The 23,925-nt window shown below is 41.8% G+C and overlaps 1 protein-coding gene across 1 annotated transcript in view; it reads right to left on the bottom strand.

The window, feature by feature from the left end:
* Nucleotides 1-3,660: 3,660 nt before the first annotated feature.
* Nucleotides 3,661-23,925, bottom strand: part of LOC139367289 (guanylate cyclase 2g) — a 63,823-nt gene continuing 43,558 nt past the window's right edge. Inside the window, exons 18-23 of the mRNA XM_071105513.1 lie at nucleotides 14,381-14,521; nucleotides 13,975-14,167; nucleotides 10,666-10,840; nucleotides 8,078-8,176; nucleotides 7,282-7,373; nucleotides 3,661-3,783 (exon numbers count right to left, since the gene is read on the bottom strand). Coding sequence (XP_070961614.1) covers nucleotides 3,661-3,783; nucleotides 7,282-7,373; nucleotides 8,078-8,176; nucleotides 10,666-10,840; nucleotides 13,975-14,167; nucleotides 14,381-14,521 — 823 coding nt within the window. The remainder of the gene's footprint in view (nucleotides 3,784-7,281; nucleotides 7,374-8,077; nucleotides 8,177-10,665; nucleotides 10,841-13,974; nucleotides 14,168-14,380; nucleotides 14,522-23,925) is intronic.

Genomic DNA, 23,925 nt, shown 5'->3' with positions numbered 1-23,925 from the left:
ACTGCAGAATGCTGTGGTAGCCATGCTGGTTAAGTGTGCCTTGAAATACACAGGCGGAGATAATTTGTTCACCCACACCGCGACTCACAAAGACACGGCGGTTGAACCAAAAATCGCCAATTTGGACTCCAGACCAAACAACAAATTTCCACTGGTCTAATGTCAATTTCTCGTATTTCTTGGCCCAGACAAGTCTCTTCTCATTGGTGTTCTTTAGTAGTGGTTTCTTTGCAGCAATTCGACTATGAAGGCCCGATTCACGATTTTGAGATGTGTCTGTGACTTGAACTGTGTGAAGCATTTATTTGGGCTTCAATTTCTGAGGCTGGTAACTCTAATGAACTTACCCTCTGCAGTAGAGGTAACTCTGAGTCTTACATTCCTGTTCCAATCCTCATGAGAGCCAGTTTCATCATAGCGCTTGATGGTTTTTGCAACTGCTCTTGAAGAAACTTTCAAAATTCTTGAAATGACTGACCTTCATAACTTAAAGTAATGATGGACTGTCACTTCTCTTTGCTTTTTTGAGCAGTTCTTGCCATAATGTGTATTTGGTCTTTTACCAAATAGGGCTGTCTACTGTATACCCCCCTACCTTGTCACAACACAACTGATTGGCTCAAATGCATTAAGGAAAGAAATTACACAAATTAACTTTTAAGAATGCACACCTGTTAACTGAAATGCATTCCAGGTGACTACCTCATGAATCTGGTTGAGAGAATGCCAAGAGTGGTGTCTTTTTGAAGAATCTCAAATATGAAATGGATTTTTGATTTGTTTCACACTAATTTGGTTACTACTTGATTCCATATGTTATTCCATGGTGTTGATTGATGCCTTCACTATCATTCTACAATGTAGAAAATAGTAAAAATAAAGAAATACCCTTGAATGAGTAGGTGTTCTAAAACTTTTGACCAGTAGTGTATTTAAGTGCTATCACACGTGGAAACAAAGAAACATACATGCTCATCAGGTCTCAGGGACTGTACGTACACATTCCATACTGTATTAAGCTTTACAAACTGTGCAGTACATTCACAGTGACATTACAGTTAACATCCACCCATGTTCTCATCGCTTCTAGTTATCAGTACATACTTTTACAATTCTAACAATATTCATGTTTAATGTAACCTGCAGTACAAGTATCCTGTTTCAAAATAATAAAAAAGTACAATAATTGTTCCCCATTAGTCTATTTTATATATTAAATTAATTCTAACCTTGTTGACAAAAAGTACACATCTCCACATACATTAATTTACGTGTAACTACATTCCATTCAAACCTCGTATAACAAAGGCATGTGACAACAAAACATGTAAAATGCCCTTTCTGCAAATAAATTATTCTGCTAAGAAATGACCCGTTTTCATGTGAACAAATCCAGAAACCAGTAATGTGTTGACTAATTCATCTTTGTATTAATGTACTAAACAAGATCATTACTAGAAAAATAGCTGCCATTAACAACCATGTTGGCAAAAAAAAGAAAGACTTTCAGTGTGGCCTGAGTTCGCCTGTAGGTCATCCTCTCCCTGCAGTCAGCGTGTGTGCCTTGGTCATGTGAAAGTGGTCAGAGTTCTCTGTCCTCTTCCCCTCCCTTTGCTCTCTTGGTCTTTGGATGTTGCTGGTTTGACCTAACAAAGAAATGACCAGGGCTCTGTTTAGAAGGATGTAATGTTACAGAGCATTTAGATATCATAGAACTGTATTGTGTAGAACATCTTTATCGGAAATCATGTTAGCTCTATTCATTACATTTCAAATTCACATCATTGAACACACCCCAGGATTATCACCATATGCTTATTTAATTTGGTTCACATCAAACATCTACATTTACTCAAGAAAGGTGTTACCATAACATTTCCTATAATCATCATGTGTCGTCACTAGGGACCTTTTCAGACCGGAGATAAGTTGCCTTAAACATGGACTTAAAGGCACAGTGCAGTAAAAATGATATTTTTTCTGTGTTTTGTATCATATTGTACAACAGCTGATGAAACTAATACTGAAAAAGGGTGAGGAAATTTGATCTGTGTTATTTCCTGATAGTTGCTGGTTGAAAATACAATCTACACAGGACCTTCTAATCAGCAGGTTTGCAGGACGGGAGTTTTGGCTTCCCATGGTGACATCACCATGTGGTAAATAACAACGAGAGTTCCAAACCTCTCTGCCAATAACAGCTACACTGCCTTCAGAAAGGATTCACACCCCTTGAGTTTTTCCACATTTTGTTTAGTTACAAGGTCAGATAAAATGTATTTAATTGTCATTTTCTTGTCAATGATCTACACAAAATACTCAGATGTCAAAATGGGTGAAAAAATTTGGAACACAAATCATGGAAAATAAAACACTAATCTCTTAATTACATAAGTATTCAACACCCTGAGTGAATACATGTTAGAATCACCTTTGGCATCGATTACAGCTGTGTGTCTTTCTGGGTAAGTCTATAATTGTAGAACATTTGCACATTATTCTTTTAAAAATTCTTCAAGCTCTGTCAAGTTGGTTGTTGATCATTGCTAGACAGCCATTTTCAAGTCTTGAAATAGATTTTCAAGTTGATTTAAGTCAAAACTAAGTAGGCCAGGAAAATTCAATGTCATCTTGGTAAGCAACTCCAGTGTATATTTGGCCTTGTGTTTTAGGTTATTAACCTAAAAGCACTAGTGCTCCCAAATGTAAAAAGTTAGGAGCACAAAATAACATTTATGAGCACCAGAAAATACGATATCTTAAATTGATTGAGATTTAGGCTCTATGAATTATAGCTACTTCTGAAGCACATGTTGTGCCCTAGAAACTACTATGTAAATCAAATGTTATTTGTCACATGCGCCAAATACAACAGGGGGGGTAACACCTTACAGTGAAATACTTACTTACAAGCCCTTAACAAACAATACAGTTTTAAGAAAATACCCCCCCAAAAAGGAAACAAAAAGTAGCAGATAAGAATAACAAATTATTAAAGAACTCGGGGGGGGGGGGGGGTTTGCAGTACCTGTCATTGAAATGAAGTCATGTGGAATATTAGGTTGTCGATTGTGTAAATGAACTATTTTCCAATTGCAATGCATTACATTGAAAATTGTACACTGCATCTTTTAGAGTGTCAAGTTTGTGACGACTACACAAGTTATCGGTCATTCATTCATTGCTTTGATCATTGATCTCCTGAAGAAGCTATCCCTTTTCCTTTCATTCTGGATATACTGGTAAAGTTACCAGGTTGTTAACTAGCTAGCTAGTGAGGTGACAAATATGACTGAACAAGGTGTGAAACAAATGAGGACTGCAAGTAGTTTTAGAACATGATTTATAAAATGTGCCCCCCTCCAATCAGTGACAGAATTCTTTAAAAAAGAATTGTGCCGCTAATATGCATCAGATCTTTTGAACTGTTTGGGTTAGCAACAAGCGGTTTTCATTGTATTAATGGTGCAAGTATGACGCAAACAAATCTGTGCTTGGGTAACAATAGTACAGCGAAGCCTAATCGTTACAACAATTATCAACAAAAACTAAATATTGGATTTTCACCAAATTTCCCAAATTAAAACCAGGTGCAAAATAAATTGGTCCACTTTAGAGACCTGCAGAGGCGTGTATTCTGTTGAAAAGCAAGCAGAGGAATCAACTTGCAAGTACCTCAGTTGGTGGTTTGAAACATGAAGCTGGGGGAGAGGTGTGGACTGGTAGAGGAGGGTTGAAGCCTTCTTTATCCAACAGCCAGAAGGTCTTCTGACAGCCCTTTCCCTTATGGCATGGATGGATATACACAGAGTTTGTGTCACTCACACACATTACATTGAGGTAACACTGTATTTGAAGGGTACCTACATAAGGACATAACACATTTATAATCAATTCATAAGTCAAATAAGCATTAATTATACTTATGCCAACTTATTCCCGTCTCCTGCTTATCATTATTGAATTGTTACAAAGACCTGGTTATAAAACGAGACATAACAAAAGATTTGCGAAGAGTAAGTTTGAACCTACGGTTACTATTCTGTCTAGAAGAAGTTGGTTTTACAAGTTTAAAACTGTTATTTTCTGTGGTAAAGTCTAGGCTAATGTTAGCACAGTGTATTGCTAGCAGAGGCAAGTGCATAGTCGAGCTACCTAGAAAAAGAGTTAGCATCGTCATGGCCAGCAGAAAACGTGATTTAAAAAAGGAGGAATAAATATACAGTTAGTAAAGGAAAGGACTTTTATTAAACTGTGAAGACGAACTTTGGAAATAAAAACTGCTAAACGAAGGAACTTGATGATATAACGTCAGTGAGTGAAGTGAATGAAGATCATGTGAGTGAGGAAAACATTGCTGTGGTTGAGGACAATATTGACGTGAGTGACAATCAAGTGGCTAATGAGACAAGAAAAATGGCTGGAATTGGTTGTTACATTGGACAGTTTGATGAAACTATTGAGCAGTGGAACTCGTATGCAGAACGGTTTAAATATTTTGTTCTTGCAAATGACACTAACCACGTTTCCATCCACAGTTTTTATGTGAGTAAAGTCAAATCATATGAAAACAAATCATGACAGCTGTGATGTTTCGGCGTAATTTTATAAATGCCGGCAGATCATTTGTTTGTTTGACATGGTGGGATTTTTTGTGTCTGTAAAATGAATCATGCGGGAAATGTCGGTGGAAATGCCTTTCTGCAAATATTAATATAATAACCATCATATCGAAGTCAATTTGGAATCTCGCGATGATATGGTGTGTGGTCCTCCCACTATGACTCAGGAAACCATACAGTTTATTAGGCTACAGATGAAATAAGTTATGATGAACTTCATTGGTGGTGAAAGTGCAAGGTGATGAGCTTGATGCTGCTTTCCAATAAATGTCGAGGGTCTTGTTCTGGTGACATGATGATCGATGCTTGACTGCCATTTGACAAATACAAATATCAATAATAATCTCGTCGTGTAGACTACACAACCCGCACAGTTTACCCACACTGTATCTGCCAGCTGTTGGCTAGAGCGCAGGTGGCAAGACCAGAGTAGGCACATTTGCTATTTAGCACAAAACTTTACATGAAAACGTCATCACTCACAAATGTATATCTGCAACAAGTCCATTTGGTGGAAACATACAGTACCACTGGTGGGAAAATGTACATATTTTCTTTATGTATATTCTAGAATATTCGCATAAAAATCTGTCGCCAATTGGATGGGAACCTAGCTACTGATGAGGACAAAATTGTACCTACATTGTTTGGTGTAATGGGGCCAATTTCATTTAATACGCAGCCTGCTACAGCCAGACAGGCCAGGTATTAAGACATATTGGGATGTTGTGGAAATACTGAAAGGCCACTTTTCGCCAAAACCACTAGTTATTGCTGAAAGTGTATTTAATGCAGCAGCAAACATTCTCCCCGATTCTCCCTCTTCCTGATTTCTTCTGTGGAGCCTAAACCTATCAGAGCACTGTGAGTTTAATTATGTTCTAAATTACACCATTAGAGACAGACTAGTATGTGGGATACGCAGTGAAGCTACACAAAAGAGACTATTGATTGAAAGTAACCTGACCTTGGCAAAGGCTATTGAAGTCAGAGTGTCCAGGGAACTAGCTGCTAAAGAGGCTCAGCAGTTGAGTTCATTGGGAAAAGTGCACAGAGTTTCAACTAAAAAAATCAGAGACAGGGAAATCAAGGTACATGCTTCGGGAGATCAGGCTGGTGTAAGGACATGGAGGACATGGATTGCCTAGCTTGTGGTAAAAAGGGCAACAAAAATAACTCAGAGAAAACATCAAAGACGGAATACAAGAAAGAGTCATTCCAACAAAAGAAAGAGACAAGTTCACACTATTGATCAAGAGAACACTCAGGTGAGTGACTCATCAGACAAGGAAGTCCCACTGAATATACTGACCGTTGCTGGGGGGGGCCGCACGGCTACTATGTCTCTCCCTTGCTAGAGGGGCAGCCGGTGCGTATGGAGATTGACACAGGGGCAGCTGTAGCTCGTGTCAGGCACAGTCTACAAAAAAGACACTGAAATACGTTTCACTTCAGCCAGCACACATCGTGTTAAAGACTTACACAGGTGAAGCTGTCGCCGTGATAAGCATCACTGGCGTCACACTTCAGTTAAACGGACATACTGAAAAGCTGCCACTACGTCGTGAAAAGAGACTATCCGTCACTACCGGGATGTTCGTGGCTGGAGAAAATCCCACTGGACTGGCGTACAATGACACGCGGAGACACAAGCCTACCCTCCATCTTATAGAAACATGGATAAGTCTTTAATGGAGAGCTGGGTAACATGAAATATATTACAGTGAAACTTAGCATTAAGCCAGACAGCAAACCAAAGTTTCTGAAAGCATACTGTACGCTATCAGCGCAAAAGTCGATGCCAGTCAGTCAGCGTGAGTGAATTGGCGACACCCATAATACCAGTCCTTAATTAAGAAGGATGGTAGAATCAGGATATGTGGAGACTTTAAAGTCACAGTTAACCTTGTGTTGTCCACAGATCAGCATCTGCTATAACACATCAACAACCCTTTTGTGGGTTTAGCTGGGGGTCAAAAGTTCAGCAAAATCCACCTCAGCCAAGCCTACTTGAAGGTGCACATGGATGACAAAGTCAAAGGAGCTGCTGACCGTCATAACACACAAGAGGCTCTTCAGGTACTGCTGTTTACCGTTTGGAATCACAAGTGTGCAACGTTGTTCCAAAGGGCGATGGACGAGCTCTTGAGTGGATTGCCAGGAGTGCAATGCTACCTGGATGACATCCTCGTGACTGGAAAGAATGAAAATGACCATCTCCAGAACTTGGATGTGACCTCACAGAGATTGAATGACTATGGACTGGGAGTTTGTAAGGACAAATGTGCATTCTTCCAATCATTGGTTGAATACCTAGGAGCTCACAGTTACGACCTCAGGACACTGACTCAGCCGCACCCACACAAGTTTGTGACATTGTTGTTGGGAGTCAGTTTGACCACTGTTACCCTACAAGTGGCGTGAACCTAGAAGCTTGGACTTTTAGAACAGATTCTCCCTACAGTTCATGTAGTTGTTGTGTATTAAGGTTGTACCATTTGCACTTACCATAGTTCTATAAGCAGAGCATCATGAGTAATATGTGTTGAGATGAGCACGTTCAGATAAATGGTTGAACTAATTCCCGTCATCATTATTTCATTGTTATAAAGCGTGGTTATGAAACCCACGAGACAAAACAGAACGGTCAAATGTTCACCTTTATCTCAATGTCTCCTCTCTCCTCCAGCTCAAAGGAGCCTATCTGAGTGAGGATCTCAGCTGTGCTCTGGGATATGTGGATTTTCAGGGCTGTGGAATATATACAGATCAAATCAATAGGAGGGAAAAACTATTGTAATGTAGCTAATACAACAAGATCATTACCAATGTATGGAGAATGCACAATAGTATAAACTGGAGCTACAGCTAAGTGGAGTTGGGATGAAACAACACTATTCACACACACAAACTATGTTTGAGGAAATTCAATTACATTCAATTCAATGTGATCCCTGTTAGGCAACTATGAATTTGAACATAGTCCAGAGACACCAAAATGAAACACAATATAATTTGGTCACTGCACCTGTACATAGCTCATCTGTAAATATCCCATCCAATCTACCTCATCCCCATACTGTATTTATTTATTTATCTTGCTCCTTTGTACCCCAGTATCTCAACTTGCACATTCATCCTCTGCACATCCTACTATTCCAGTGTTTATTTGCTATACTTTGCCACCATGGCGTATTTATTGCCTTACCTCTCTTATCCTACGTCATTTGCACATGCTTTATATAGATTTTCCTGCTGTATTATTGATTGTATGTGTCGAACTGCTTTGCTTTATCTTGGTATCTCAGTTTCAAATGAGAACTTGTTCTCAACTAGCCTACCTGGTTAAATAAAGGTGAAATAAATAAATACATATTTTTAAAATTATGTAGTATCACTTGAATTGACATCAATAGCTTTCCATTAGGTTTCAGGAGCAGGTGTATGGAACTCACGCAGGCTGTTGCTCTCCATCCTGGAAGCAGTGTTCACTGTGTCACCAAACAGACAGTAGCGAGGCATGGTTGTGCCCACCACTCCAGCAACCACTGGACCTGCACACGTGCACAGGCACACACACACACACACACACACACATCAGTAACTTGCAGATTTTTGGCACAAATGTCCCATTGACATCAATGTGTGATTCCTGCAACAGTCCAAGTTAAAAGTTAACTGCCCCTTAGAACCAACTTCTCTGGTTTTAAACGGCCTATGTGGCATATGAATCCGAAACATTAATTATAGTGTCAAAATGGACTACAAAGTGTAAATAGGATGATTTTGGTCATAAAGTAATTCTCGTCCAAAACTGATTTTTGTAAGTGAGTTTGTCACGACTTACTGGCGGGTTGGGTATGGATTATTTGCATGCCCACTTTTGCAAATGATGCGCGATTGCTAGTAGCTACTTTTGATTGTGCAACATTATTTGACAATGCTAGCGAGCCAGGCTAGCTAGCTATGATACCACAGATGAAAGGGGAATGATACTGTAGCTAGCTAAATACATCAAGCTAACATGTAATGTGATGTAGCAGGTCAGAGGAAGATGTGCATAGCTCACGTTAGTTAGCTACCTTGCTAACAACAGCCAACTGTAGCCCATTGGCATTTGATCTGGTCCATGGTCAAAATACTATCTGTCCTGGAATTCACCTAACCACCATTGTCAAACATGTCAGGGAAATCCTGTCTTATACGGGACACCATACATGAAGGTATGATATTTTCACTTTGTTATATTAGCAGAAGACACGCTTCTACAGTATAATGTGATGTACGGGTTATTCTACATGGAACTGTTACACTTGAAAGTTATGAACACACTCTAGTCAATCTGTATCGCTGAAGCACTACCGATTGCGCGCTACAAAGTATAGATGGTTTCCGTTTGAGGCGACATATGCGTTTACCGTGAATGCAGACTCTGCTAATACGGGAACGTTGCCTTTAAATTTCAATCACGCTATAACGGTGAATTTCCGCGATACGGATTGAATGGAGACCTTAGTTTAGAATTTCTTCATACGTGCCTTCCTCCTGCATCTCACATCTATCTGCCTGTAGTTATTGAATTCTGCCTGCTGGATTAAATAACTACATTGTGACATTTTTGGTTGATTTCACGTTGAATTTGTCATAGTTGACAACTCATCCAAATGTAAATCAAATCTAGACGTTGAACTAAAGTCTGTGCCCAGTGGGGTGCATGTCAGTGTGTGGTTAGACTGCCAAATTCTAGTTTTGGATAGACAGCTGAAGTTGTACTCTACACACAACTTATTTTTATTTGCTAGATAGGTGTAGGCGTACAGTCTTTATAAGCACATCAATATGATATTTACAGCACAGAATGTTTTGTCTTTGTATCATAAACACACTCATCGATTTTTGTTGTTGTTGATAAATGTATCTATACTCAAGCTGGGCGACGTTTGAGCAATGTCCACATGTAGCCTACACCTGTTGTAGGGATATCAGTAGTTCTGAGATATGTCCCCTGGGAAAGACCTTACAGCAGACTTAAGGAGAGATGACAATAGACAAAACTAGCCAGTTATAGCATATTGTGTTGTAGGACTGATATGACTCAAGACCAGGCATACAACTCACAGTTGATACAGTTTCCACAGTAACATGTATTTACATGATATGATGAAATGTTGAAACTAGCAAGGTGTTATAGAACGAGTGTCTTATAAAACACATTCGACACAGGCTCTTGTTATCTTGCTATAACTGATTTAGCAATGAAATATCAGCTAGATAGGATGGACAGCTGCAGCTATCACGAAGCTATGCTAGCTAGCTGTTGTCAGCTTGGCTAAACACAAGGTCAGCGCAGGCTTTAGCCTACACATAGAACGGAATTAGCTGACCATCTTGAGATGGTAAGTCAATCAGGGGGAGAGAAGTCCTCAACTTCAAAACTTTGTTCTCTCCATAGCGAAGCTAGCTTAGCTTACCTCGCCGTACTCACTACTGGCTTTCTTTCTTTGTGATTGAATGGCAAAAAAAACACCCAAGAAACTTCCACATTATTCCACACCCCCAAGACAACTCTCGTTTGCCATCCGTCATGGCTGCTAGCATTTCTTCATGGGCAACTCCATTACATTTCAACATCATTTCCATTATCTCCAGCACAAACCAGTGTAAAAATGTGAAAATGGCGCATTTCTATGTTTCGTAGAAAAATCTGAGTTAACTGTGATTTTTAAACACTGTGAGATTCAAGGTGATGTGGGGAGCAAGAAAATACCTTTCCTTGGGCTAGAAACTCATACATTTTTAATGTCATTTGACCTTGTGACCATTTGACCTTGACCATTTGACCAATTCCTTTGACCTTATCTTTTTAACCACAGATCATAGAAACGTGCTGTTTTCACATAGGTAGACACTGTTTTTGTGCCAAATCAGGAAATGCAGTCACCCGTTAAATTATACACACAGATCTCGAGTTAGGATTCGTTACTTCATGGCTGACAGCCGCTGTCTGGGTATTCGATTTGACAGATTGTTCGTACGTACTGACCTGAGTTGATCCCGATGCGGAGAGACAAGCTCTGATTGGGCAAGTGACGAATCTTGAAGAGCTTGATGGCACACAGGAAGTGAAGAGCCATTGTAGAAATCTCAGATGCGTGCTTCATGCCATTACTGATGGGTAGCCCACTAGCTACCATGTACGCATCCCCTATAGTCTCCACCTGATACACCATACACATAAATGGCCACAATATACACCGTACATTTTACAATATACACTGTAAATCTTACAAGGCTACCTACTGTACAGTGCCTTCAGAAAGTATTCACACCCCTTGACTTTTTACACATTTCGTTGTGTTCAAAGTGGGATTATAATGTATTTAATTGTCCGTTTCTGTCAATGATCTCCAAGAAATACTTTGTAATGTCAAAGTGGAAGAAATACATGTTAGAATCACTTTTGGCAGATATTGGGTGATTCTCATGAAACTAGTTTTAAAATGTCTGTAGCAAATTGTGTAATAAAACCCTGACGCATCTGCAAAAATCAACTATAATTCTGAGGACTAAGATCTTTAGTTTTTGGGAAAACGTCTTATTTTAAATCCATTTAAACATTTCACCAGAATTTTGAACATTTTTAACACAAATTCTCATTACCGAAATGCATCTGGATTCAATTCTTGGGTCATTTTATTTTTAAAAAATCATTAGAAAAAACAAACATATTTGAATAAAACACAGTATTATGCATTATTATTATTTATTTAACCTTTATTTAACTAGGCAAGTCAATTAAGAGAAAATTCTTATTTTACATTGATGGCCTACCCCAGCCAATTATCTACAGGAGTATTAATTAGATGAGCACAAATTAAGTCAATTTATTCACTTATATGCCTTCAGAATGAGGTTCTAATTCTCAAACACCCCCTTTACCTCACTTGGCCTTCTCATTACTGAAACAGCGAAAGAGCTCAAATTGGGAAAAAGACTGATCATTTTATGATATATTCACATTTTCAGTGTTATGTTTAACTCAGACATTTTTATTAGGGGAGCAATGTAAAAAAAAAAAAATTGGAAATATTGATTTGTTTATTAATTTGTTGAACTTTACATTTTGTAAAAAAAGTTTGTAAAATGCTTAATATTTGATCCAAAAACATAATTATGAAATTATGAGACAATTTTTTTTGTTATTGACTTTAAAAAATATATATATTATGAGATTGACCCGATAACAGTTGACCCGATTACAATTCCACACCTGGATTGTGCAACATTTGCCAATTATAATTTTCAAAATTCTTTAAGCTCTGTCAAATTGGTTGTTGATCATTGCTAGACAATCATTTTCAAGTCTTGCCATAGATTTTCAAGCAGATTTAAGTGAAAACTGTAACTCGGCCACTCAGAAACAATCATTGTCTTCTTGGTAAGCAACTGCAGTGTAGATTTGGTCTTGTGTTTTAGGTTGTTGTCCTGCTGAAAGGTGATTTCATCTCCCAGTTTCTGGTTCAAAGTAGACTGAACCAGGTTTTCGTCCAGGATTTTGCCTGTGCTTAGCTCCATTCCATTTATTTTTTATCCTGAAAAACTCCCCAGTCCTTAACGATTACAAGCATACCCATAACATGATGCTGCCACCACTATGCTTGAAAATGTGATGAGTGGTAATATGTAATGTGTTGTATTGGATTTGGCCAAAACATAACACTTTGTATTCAGGACAAAAAATAAATTGCTTTGCAACATTTTTTGCAGTATTACTTTTGTGCCTTGTTGCACAGAGGATGCACGGATGCATGTTTGTGCACACAGGATGCTTCCTTCTTTTCACTATGTCAATTAGGTTACTATTGTGGAGTAACTGCAATGTTGTTGGTCCATCCTCAGTTTTCTCCTATCACAGCCAATAAACTCTGTAACTGTTTTAAAGTCACCATTGGCCTCATAATCATTGGCCTTATAATCCCTGAGCGGTTACCTTTCTCTCCGGCAACTGAGTTAGGAAGGACGCCTGTATCTTTGCTGTGATTGGCTGTATTGATACACCATCCAAAATTACAAGATTATGTTTAATTCTGTTGATGCATCAAATAAGGTTTCTCAGTACTCTCTCATCTTTGTCTGTGGGACTTCGTTAGGCCTCTGGGGCTTGGCGCTAGCAATTGATTTATGGTGGCTTGGTGATAGAACCTACAGCCTGCATTCCATTGAATGATTTGTATCTGTGTGTTAAGGAGAATATAACCCTGTGTAAACGAGCAGTAAATGACCTAGAGACAGAAACCTGGCACAATGTAAATCTCGCTGTCTGTTGCTTGATAGCATAATGTACCTTTGTATAATTATACACATCTGTTGTTTGTCATGAACATTCAGAAATATATACTTTGCTATAAAGAGCTGTAACTCAAATATTCTTGTTGGGCTCTCAATAATTACCGATGGGTGGTCGTTGACCAGCTTCATTATTGCAATTCTTAATTTATAATAAAATAAAGATTGATTGTTTGAATAAATAACAAAGTCTCTCTCACTTGGTTAGAATTACCACCACACCTTACTGGGTGCTCTTGAGTGGTGCAGCGGTTTAAGGCACTGCATCTCAGTGCTAGAGGCGTCACTACAGACACTGGTTCGATACCAGGCTGCATCACAACAGGCCATGATTGGGAGAACCATGGGGTGGAGCACAATTGGCCCAGAGTCGTTAGGGTTTGGTGGGGTAGGCCGTCATTGTAAATAAGAATTTGTTCTTAACTGACTTGCCTAGTTAAATAAAGGTTAAATTGCAGATAATTGTATGTGTGGGGTAAAGAGACGAGGTAGTCATTGAAAAATCATGTTAAACACTATTTTTGCACACAGAGTGAGTCCAGGCAACGTATTATGCAACTTGTTTAGCACATTTTTACTACTGAACTCATTTAGGCTTCCCATAACAATAGGGTTGAATACTTTTTGACTCAAGACATTATTCCACTTTGACACTATGTTGTATTGTGTGTAGACCAGTGACAGAAATCTAAATTGAATCAATTTTAAATTCAGGCGGTAACACAATTTTTTTGGGGAAAGTCACATGCAGTAGGCACATGCAGAACCCATAATGTATTCATAAACAATAGCCTACATCAGCATTTCATAAGTTACTTATTAAAATGCGTATTTACTGCTTATGCATTATGTAGGGGTTATGAATTCCTTATGTAGGTAACCTTCAATAAAGTTTGACCATGCCCTAATAACTACGTGAGTTAATGGTGTCACTTAAGGTGAAGTGGTACCCCAAAACACTGGGGTCTGTCTAACACTTTAAAATGATTGTACAGGTATAATGTACCTTGTAGACATCGTAGAGCTTGATGATCTCATCAAAGAGACTGTAGAGGTCATTGAGGACGGTGACCACCTCCAGGGCGGAGCTAATGGAGCACATGGTGGTGAAGCCAACGATGTCCGAGAAAAAGATTGTCACCATGTCATAACCCTGAGGCTCCACCGACTTCCCAGCCATCAGATGGTCCGCTATGTACCTGTTAGTCAAGCCAGGGAAGTCAATGGAGTGGGTTAAATATACATACAGGGTATGTTACACCAATGTTCTGTCCACAAAAGTTTCTGTCCACAAAACAGCACAGAATTTTGCAAAAATAGTATCTTATAAATCTCAATATTTGTAGCGTAATTATCTTGGAATGTTTATTTTTACATAATCCAAATGCTTGTAGGTAGAAGGCCTGTGTTACCTTGGTAACATACTGGAGAGAAGCTTGTCCGACCGGGTCTTCTCTACTGTAAGCTGTTTGGTTCTCTCTTCAACCACCTCCTCCAGGTGGTTGGCATAGCTCTCCAACTTGTTCACCATGTTGTCAAGGATATTCACATGACTGAGAAGTATAAAATAGATGAGTCGATACACGGTATAGACTGATATTGCGTGAGGTGAGGAAAACAATAATCATAGTGAAAACATCATTAGCTTAGGCAAGGGATGCCTGGGACCAAAAACCACCTCTTGCATTGCTAACACACCAACCCATTTTATTAATTGAGGCCCCATTATTAGCCAGATAATTATAATTTTGTGCAACAAAAACAACAAGTCAGACAGGCCCACTAAGCAAAAAATGGGCCAGCCCTTCTGACATTTGCCTGAGTTAAGGAGTGAGTAACTGAATGTTAATGTTTATGCTAATTATAACCTTTGTTTGCATTAATGAGTTAAGTATGGCCATTGTAATGTGAATTGGCTGAGGCCTGGTGGGAGTGGCTGCTAGGGGAGGAAGAAACCATCGACGCTACAAATCAAATCAAATCAAATCAAATTTTATTTGTCACATACACATGGTTAGCAGATGTTAATGCGAGTGTAGCGAAATGCTTGTGCTTCTAGTTCCGACAATGCAGTAATAACAAGTAATCTAACTAACAATTCCAAAACTACTGTCTTGTACACAGTGTAAGGGGATAAAGAATATGTACATAAGGATATATGAATGAGTGATGGTACAGAGCAGCATAGGCAAGATACAGTAGATGGTATCGGGTACAGTATGTACAAATGAGATGAGTATGTAAACAAAGTGGCATAGTATAGTATAAAGTGGCTAGTGATACATGTATTACATAAGGATACCGTCGATGATATAGAGTACAGTATATACGTATGCGTATGAGATGAATAATGTAGGGTAAGTAACATTTATATAAGGTAGCATTGTTTAAAGTGGCTAGTGATATATTTACATCATTTCCCATCAATTCCCATTATTAAAGTGGCTGGAGTTGAGTCAGTGTCAGTGTGTTGGCAGCAGCCACTCAGTGTTAGTGGTGGCTGTTTAACAGTCTGATGGCCTTGAGATAGAAGCTGTTTTTCAGTCTCTCGGTCCCAGCTTTGATGCACCTGTACTGACCTCGCCTTCTGGATGATAGCGGGGTGAACAGGCAGTGGCTCGGGTGGTTGATGTCCTTGATGATCTTTATGGCCTTCCTGTGACATCGGGTGGTGTAGGTGTCCTGGAGGGCAGGTAGTTTGCCCCCGGTGATGCGTTGTGCAGACCTCACTACCCTCTGGAGAGCCTTACGGTTGAGGGCGGTGCAGTTGCCATACCAGGCGGTGATACAGCCCGCCAGGATGCTCTCGATTGTGCATCTGTAGAAGTTTGTGAGTGCTTTTGGTGACAAGCCGAATTTCTTCAGCCTCCTGAGGTTGAAGAGGCGCTGCTGCGCCTTCTTCACGATGCTGTCTGTGTGAGTGGACCAATTCAGTTTGTCTGTGATGTGTATGCCGAGGAACTTAAAACTTGCTACCCTCTCCACTACTGTTCCATCGATGTGGATAGGGGGGTGTTCCCTCTGCTGTTTCCTGAAGTCCACAATCATCTCCTTAGTTTTGTTGACGTTGAGTGTGAGGTTGTTTTCCTGACACCACACTCCGAGGGCCCTCACCTCCTCCCTGTAGGCCGTCTCATCGTTGTTGGTAATCAAGCCTACCACTGTTGTGTCGTCCGCAAACTTGATGATTGGGTTGGAGGCGTGCGTGGCCACGCAGTCGTGGGTGAACAGGGAGTACAGGAGAGGGCTCAGAACGCAACCTTGTGGGGCCCCAGTGTTGAGGATCAGCGGGGAGGAGATGTTGTTGCCTACCCTCACCACCTGGGGGCGGCCCGTCAGGAAGTCCAGTACCCAGTTGCACAGGGCGGGGTCGAGACCCAGGGTCTCGAGCTTGATGACGAGCTTGGAGGGTACTATGGTGTTGAATGCCGAGCTGTAGTCGATGAACAGCATTCTCACATAGGTATTCCTCTTGTCCAGATGGGTTAGGGCAGTGTGCAGTGTGGTTGAGATTGCATCGTCTGTGGACCTATTTGGGCGGTAAGCAAATTGGAGTGGGTCTAGGGTGTCAGGTAGGGTGGAGGTGATATGGTCCTTGACTAGTCTCTCAAAGCACTTCATGATGACGGATGTGAGTGCTACGGGGCGGTAGTCATTTAGCTCAGTTACCTTAGCTTTCTTGGGAACAGGAACAATGGTGGCCCTCTTGAAGCATGTGGGAACAGCAGACTGGTATAGGGATTGATTGAATATGTCCGTAAACACACCGGCCAGCTGGTCTGCGCATGCTCTGAGGGCGCGGCTGGGGATGCCATCTGGGCCTGCAGCCTTGCGAGGGTTAACACGTTTAAATGTCTTACTCACCTCGGCTGCAGTGAAGGAGAGACCGCATGTTTTCGTTGCAGGCCGTGTCAGTGGCACTGTATTGTCCTCAAAGCGGGCAAAAAAGTTATTTAGTCTGCCTGGGAGCAAGACATCCTGGTCCGTGACTGGGCTGGGTTTCTTCCTGTAGTCCGTGATTGACTGTAGACCCTGCCACATGCCTCTTGTGTCTGAGCCGTTGAATTGAGATTCTACTTTGTCTCTGTACTGGCGCTTAGCTTGTTTGATAGCCTTGCGGAGGGAATAGCTGCACTGTTTGTATTCGGTCATGTTACCAGACACCTTGCCCTGATTAAAAGCAGTGGTTCGCGCTTTCAGTTTCACACGAATGCTGCCATCAATCCACGGTTTCTGGTTAGGGAATGTTTTAATCGTTGCTATGGGAACGACATCTTCAACGCACGTTCTAATGAACTCGCACACCGAATCAGCGTATTCGTCAATGTTGTTATCTGACGCAATACGAAACATCTCCCAGTCCACGTGATGGAAGCAGTCTTGGAGTGTGGAGTCAGCTTGGTCGGACCAGCGTTGGACAGACCTCAGCGTGGGAGCCTCTTGTTTTAGTTTCTGTCTGTAGGCAGGGATCAACAAAATGGAGTCGTGGTCAGCTTTTCCGAAAGGGGGGCGGGGCAGGGCCTTATATGCGTCGCGGAAGTTAGAGTAACAATGGTCCAAGGTCTTTCCTCCCCTGGTTGCGCAATCGATATGCTGATAAAATTTGGGGAGTCTTGTTTTCAGATTAGCCTTGTTAAAATCCCCAGCTACAATGAATGCAGCCTCCGGATAAATTGTTTCCAGTTTGCAGAGAGTTAAATAAAGTTCGTTCAGAGCCATCGATGTGTCTGCTTGGGGGGGGATATATACGGCTGTGATTATAATCGAAGAGAATTCTCTTGGTAGATAATGCGGTCTACATTTGATTGTGAGGAATTCTAAATCAGGTGAACAGAAGGATTTGAGTTCCTGTATGTTTCTTTCATCGCACCATGTCACGTTAGTCATAAGGCATACGCCCCCGCCCCTCTTTTTACCAGAAAGATGTTTTTTCCTGTCTGCGCGATGCGTGGAGAAACCTGTTGGCTGCACCGCTTCGGATTGCGTCTCTCCAGTAAGCCACGTTTCCGTGAAGCAAAGAACGTTACAGTCTCTGATGTCCCTCTGGAATGCTACCCTTGCTCGGATTTCATCAACCTTGTTGTCAAGAGACTGGACATTGGCAAGAAGAATGCTAGGGAGTGGTGCGCGCTGTGGCCGTCTCCGGAGTCTGACCAGAAGACCGCCTCGTTTCCCTCTCTTTCGGAGTCGTTTTTTTGGGTCGCTGCATAGGATCCACTCCGTTGTCCTGTTTGTAAGGCAGAACACAGGATCCGCGTCGCGAAAAACATATTCTTGGTCGTACTGATGGTGAGTTGATGCTGATCTTATATTCAGTAGTTCTTCTCGACTGTATGTAATGAAACCTAAGATGACCTGGGGTACTAATGTAAGAAATAACACGTAAAAAAACAAAAAACTGCATAGTTTCCTAGGAACGCGAAGCGAGGCGGCCATCTCTGTCGGCGCCGGAAGTCAATGATGACAGCTGTCATCATTGAGTTACTCAGCCAGTCCTGCCATTCATCACGGCCGGGTTGGTGTAAGTCCTACCCTACTGATTTGCCATGTGAGGAGTACCACCAAATGCAGTTGTTTCTCCTGGAGTTTTTAGGAGGTGGCGCCACCTGCTTGCACATCGGATTGTAAGTGGGCCACCCCAGTTCCTGGCATTTCAGACCTGCAGCTGGAGCCGTCTGAGGCTCTGGTTTCCATTGTTGGGTTCTGATTTCTTGACTTATGAAATATACCTATTCCTTTCACTGAGGGAGAGAGGATGACTTATAACATTTACATTATGTCAGGATATGTTATTGTTAGCCATCAGGGATCCTATGGGAGAAGGAAAGACACCGTCTGGTACGAGTCAACATGACAGCCGCGAGTTAGGGAGGAGTGAGCACTTTGGGGCAGAGGTCAGGTCAGATGAAGTGAGGAAGTGCTGCTATCACTAAGGTTCTGTCTAGCAACAGAGATGCATTGGCTGTTGAGATGTGTAGGAGGAGACTCAGCATAGGAGAAAGGGTTTACATATCAGCGCTTGTGTGAATATGTCTTTAGTCTGATGCAGCTGTTTTGACCAAATGGGCAAATAAACTTGGTTTAAGCTTTCATGGTGTCCGTTGAGTTCTTACTCTGATAATAAGAACCTAACACTATCGAGGAGACACCTTCTTCTGAGGGGTTGGTGTCCCCTACTCTTCCAGCTGAGAGGGAGCTTCAAACGCTTTCTCTTGTCTAGGGCTGTGGCAGTCATTAAATGTAGTCAGCCTGGTGATTGTCAAGCAAATAACTGCCTTCTCACGGTAATTGATCTTTACTTAACATAAACACCTTTAGCGTCTCCTGGCTTCCACACATAGCCTACAAGCCCCTGACGCAGACTTTTGGAACATCTACATTTAAAAAAAAAAGTATAATAAATCCATAGCCTACACCATCACAATCAATCCATTATGTATTTTAGATAGGTCTGAAGAAACATGACATGAAGAAAATGTAGTCTATTTCAGAAGGACAGAATAGCATACTCTTTGTCCTGATGTTAGGCCCTGGTCTGCCATATGTCTGTGGGCTACACTAGTTAATTTAGCAGACAAGATTTGCTTAGAATTCCGCGGCATTATTTGATATTATTTTGTAGTATGAAGATTACTATTGAACATAGCTGAATAAAATACTGTAGAAAGGATGTTTTCTCCAAAAGATTTCTGAGTGAGTGCGCACATGCGGCTATTCTGTGTTGAGCTGTTAACAAAGAAACAGGTCTTCCTATATGCTTGATAGAGTTATTTATGCAACTTTAGTTGTGATCAAAACATATAGCCCAACGTTTGTATCTTTAATACAATTTAAGTGTGCATGATGCGACTCCAATAATGATTTGAAAATATAGTCCTATGAAAGGCATGAGCTCTGCATTGTTATTTGCACAGGCTGCACATCCTTTCATCTCTCATTCATAATTTGACACGCACTTGCTAATGCCTTGAATATCCCGACAGCATCCCCCTTGTGTGGCCGCAATGCCCCTTAAAAAAATCCATCCCTTTTGCGGCCAGTGGCCGTTGTACCCTCGGGCTGAATAAAATAATTATAATTCCCTTCTCCAGGCTGATTTCTCCGAAGCACCTCTCACTCACATGGCTCTCTCGGATAGCTCAATTCCGTCCACATTTACTTTTCGTCAGGCTAAATATCGATCGACCATGTTTAGGATGAAAATGATCTTCCACAAAGTTGAAACTCAAGCGCTGCATATGTATGCCAATTAGGCTCTACACCCGTTGTAAACTGGATTCATGTGCTTAATTTTAAGACGTTATTGATACAAACCTTATCAAAACATATAGGCCTTCACATGAGGTGAGACTATGATTAGAAAATGTCGCCAAAAAAGGCGTGCTGTTTCTTGCCTTTTAAACACAAGCTTGGCATAATTCACAATTAGTGATAGGCTAATATTTTCACCCATCAGACTGTTCTTGATTTAATCTCGTCTTCATACATACTAAATAATATATGTGTGACATTTGTTTTGATTTAGAAGGGACCAATATCATGCACCTGTCTCGAAACAAGGCAGTGGGGGAAAAAAAGTAATCTACAGTATGCACTTAAATAGCGAATGGAGGACACTTTTCCCAGTGGTCCATTTTCATGCTAGCCAGACGGGTTTATACTCCTGTGGTAAAGAAAAGCAATGTGCTTAATATTAGGAAAGTTGAGAAATAATTATAGTAGTCCTAGCCCGTAGAAAGCTGATGGTATCCTCCTGTTTTATTAGATTTTTCATTACATTTGCATTTATGTCAGAGTGATTAGAGAGACAATAGAGTGCTGAGTACCAGGCAGTACAAGGAAGTTAGCAAGATTGGTAGGCTACTAATGACCATCATCAACATCAGAGCTTGGGGAAGTCTAGCTACCATGACTAAAAGATAATGTAGAATTTGACTGCCGTCATGACTCGCGACCGCCAGTGTGGCGGTAATACGGTCACCGTAACAGCCCTACTCCTGTGACTGTTCCTGTCCCAAAAGAGGAGTGCCTACTTTTCGATGCCCAGGGCCCACTGGAGGGTCCTACTGTACTGCTGGGTCTTAAAGAAGGCCGTCTTGTCTTAGAGGTGGAGGTTTCCATCTCCCCTGAGTCGCCAGTGCTGACTAATGATTCCCCAAGTTCCTCTCTCTGTGCCCTGGTGGAGCCTTGTGCTAAAATCCCCACGTTATCACAGGTGAGCTCTGGTTCGCCTAACCTGGTTCCTGCTGTTAGGCAGAGGGTAAAGCCATTCTCTGATCATGGATTTCCTCTTGGTCCCCATCTACTCTACAAACATTGTGCCCATTTTCCCTGAACAAATAATCTCCAACCCCATTGGCAATCAATGCTGGGCCCTGGTTCACAGGCTGTCTGAGCCTTGGTACCCAAGTCCTGTGCTCAGCTACTAAAGAAGCTGAGATTTAAGGGGAGGGGCTGACAAATCAAATCAAATGTATTTATATAGCCCTTCTTTCATCAGCTGATATCTCAAAGTGCTGTACAGAAACCCAGCCTAAAACCCCAAACAGCAAGCAATGCAGGTGTAGAAGCACGGTGGCTAGGAAAAACTCCCTAGAAAGGTCAAAACCTAGGAAGAAACCTAGAGAGGAACCAGGCTATGAGGGCTGGCCAGTCCTCTTCTAGCTGTGCCGGGTGGAGATTATAACAGAACATTGCCAAGATGTTCAAATGTTCATAAATGACCAGCATGGTCAAATAATAATAATCACAGTAGTTGTCGAGGGTGCAGCAAGTAAGCACCTCAGGAGTAAATGTCAGTTGGCTTTTCATAGCCAATCATTAAGAGTATCTCTACCGCTCCTGCTGTCTCTAGAGAGTTGAAAACAGCAGGTCTGGGACAGGTAGCACGTCCGGTGAACAGGTCAGGGTTCCATAGCCGCAGGCAGAACAGTTGAAACTGGAGCAGCAGCACTGCCAGGTGGACTGGGGACAGCAAGGAGACATCATGCCAGGTAGTCCTGAGGCATGGTCCTAGGGCTCAGGTCCTCCGAGAGAAAGAAAGAAAGAGAGACAAGGTGCCTACAATAGCAGAACCGCCTGTTCTGGCTTACTTCCACCCAGGTCGAATTAGGTTCATTACCTGCAATGCTTCAGTAGCCCATGTGTCACGCCTGCTCCCGCTCGCCCTCTCTGGCGCTCGAGGAGGCAAGCGTGCCTTTCATTACGCACACCTGTCACCATCATTATGCGCATCAGCGCTCATTGGACTCACATGGACTCCTTCACTTTGTTGATTGCCCCGCTATATCTGTCTGTTCCTCGGTTGGTTCCCCGTGTCAGCATTATTGTCATAATGTTGTTTTGTTCACCCTGTCCAGATGCTGTTCTTGTTTTATTAAATGTTCACTCCCTGTACTTGCTTCTCGTCTCCAGCGTCTGTCGTTACAGAATACTGACACCCCTATTTGAAGCATCAGGGAGTTCGTGTTTTTGTTTTTGGTGGTGACGTTGGGTCCGGATGCCGCCGCCGATGGAACCGGGGGTGCCTCAGCTGACTAGTCAGGCTTCTACGCCTTAGCTGGCTCGTGAGGTTTCCTTGCCTCGGTTTGCTCGGCAGGCTCCCATGCCCCATCATGCCTCAGCCGGCTCATCAGGCTCCCACGCCTCAGAGGAATCGTCAGGTTTCATGCTTCAGCCGGATCGTCAGGCTCCCACGCCTCAGCCAGCTCGTCGGGCTTCTATGCCTCGGCCGGCTTGTCAGGCTCACCCAAGTGGTGGGGAGAGGGGGGGGGGGGGTTACTGTCAACATACCTTCATTGAGAAGTTACAAGCAGCCATCACACTTGAAAGGCACTCAAGAGGCGCTACAAGATCCTGTACTAAGTGAAGTGCTACCCTAGATGCAAAAAGGATGGAAAGGTCCACCTAGAGAATGTGCTCACTGGAGCACATGAAGGACACCCAGCAACAAGAAAGACAAAGCAGTTCCTTTGCAGAAAAGTATATTGGTCAAAGATGGACGACGTCACCAACTTTTTGAAAAACTGTGTGCCATGCGCACTGAGTGAAGAATTGCTCAGACCAGAGAAACCACCACTACAACCAATACCATGACCTGAGGAACCTTGGGAAAATATTCAAGTAGATATCTTCGGAGAACTACAAGCAGCTCTAGCTCACCAGAAATACCTGATTGTTGTGACAGACCTGTACAGTAAAAGGCCTGGAGTCATAGCCACAAGCAATGTGACCACAGCAACTGTGATCAATTGACTTTAAGATCTGTTCACACAAAAATGCCTCAAGTTCAAGTGACTGATAATGGCCCGCAATTCCAAAGCTAATGACAGAGGTACAGAAATATCAGGATGCTCAAAATAAGAACTACAACAAAAGTAACAATGTCAAGGAGGATCCCTCACTTCAAGTTGGAGATTGTGTCTGGGTAAAGAGATCACTGAGAGGACATAAGCTGAATACCAATTTGTCTGGCCCTTAGAGGATAATCACTCAACCAGGCAGACAAACCTTTCAGCTACAACATGGAACCTTCTGGAACTCAAGAAGATTGTTTTGTACATACCAGCCCACCATATAAGAAATGTCTGAATGTCTGCTTTGGCAGCAGCTACTCTTCCTGGAGTCCAGCGAAATTAAGGCAAAAACATTACAATACATTCACAGATTTCACAACACACTGTGTGCCTTCAGGCCCCTACTCCACCACGACCACATATCTACAGTACTAAAGCCGTGTGTATCTATAGTGTGTGTGTGTGTGTGTGTGTGTGTGTGTGTGTGTGTGTGTGTGTGTGTGTGTGTGTGTGTGTGTGTGTGTGTGTGTGTGTGTGTGTGTGTGTGTGCGTGTGTCTGTGCCAATGTTTGTGTTGCTTCACAGTCCCCACTGTTCCATAAGGTATTTTTTTATCTGTTTTTTAAATCAAATTTTACTGCTTGCATCAGTTACTTGATGTGG

Source organism: Oncorhynchus clarkii, chromosome 16 (genome assembly GCF_045791955.1).
Source record: "Oncorhynchus clarkii lewisi isolate Uvic-CL-2024 chromosome 16, UVic_Ocla_1.0, whole genome shotgun sequence".
NCBI classification, from domain to species: Eukaryota; Metazoa; Chordata; class Actinopteri; order Salmoniformes; family Salmonidae; genus Oncorhynchus; species Oncorhynchus clarkii.
The sequence above is the reverse complement of the archived record's forward strand: the minus strand, read 5'-3'. Positions and strand labels throughout refer to the sequence as shown.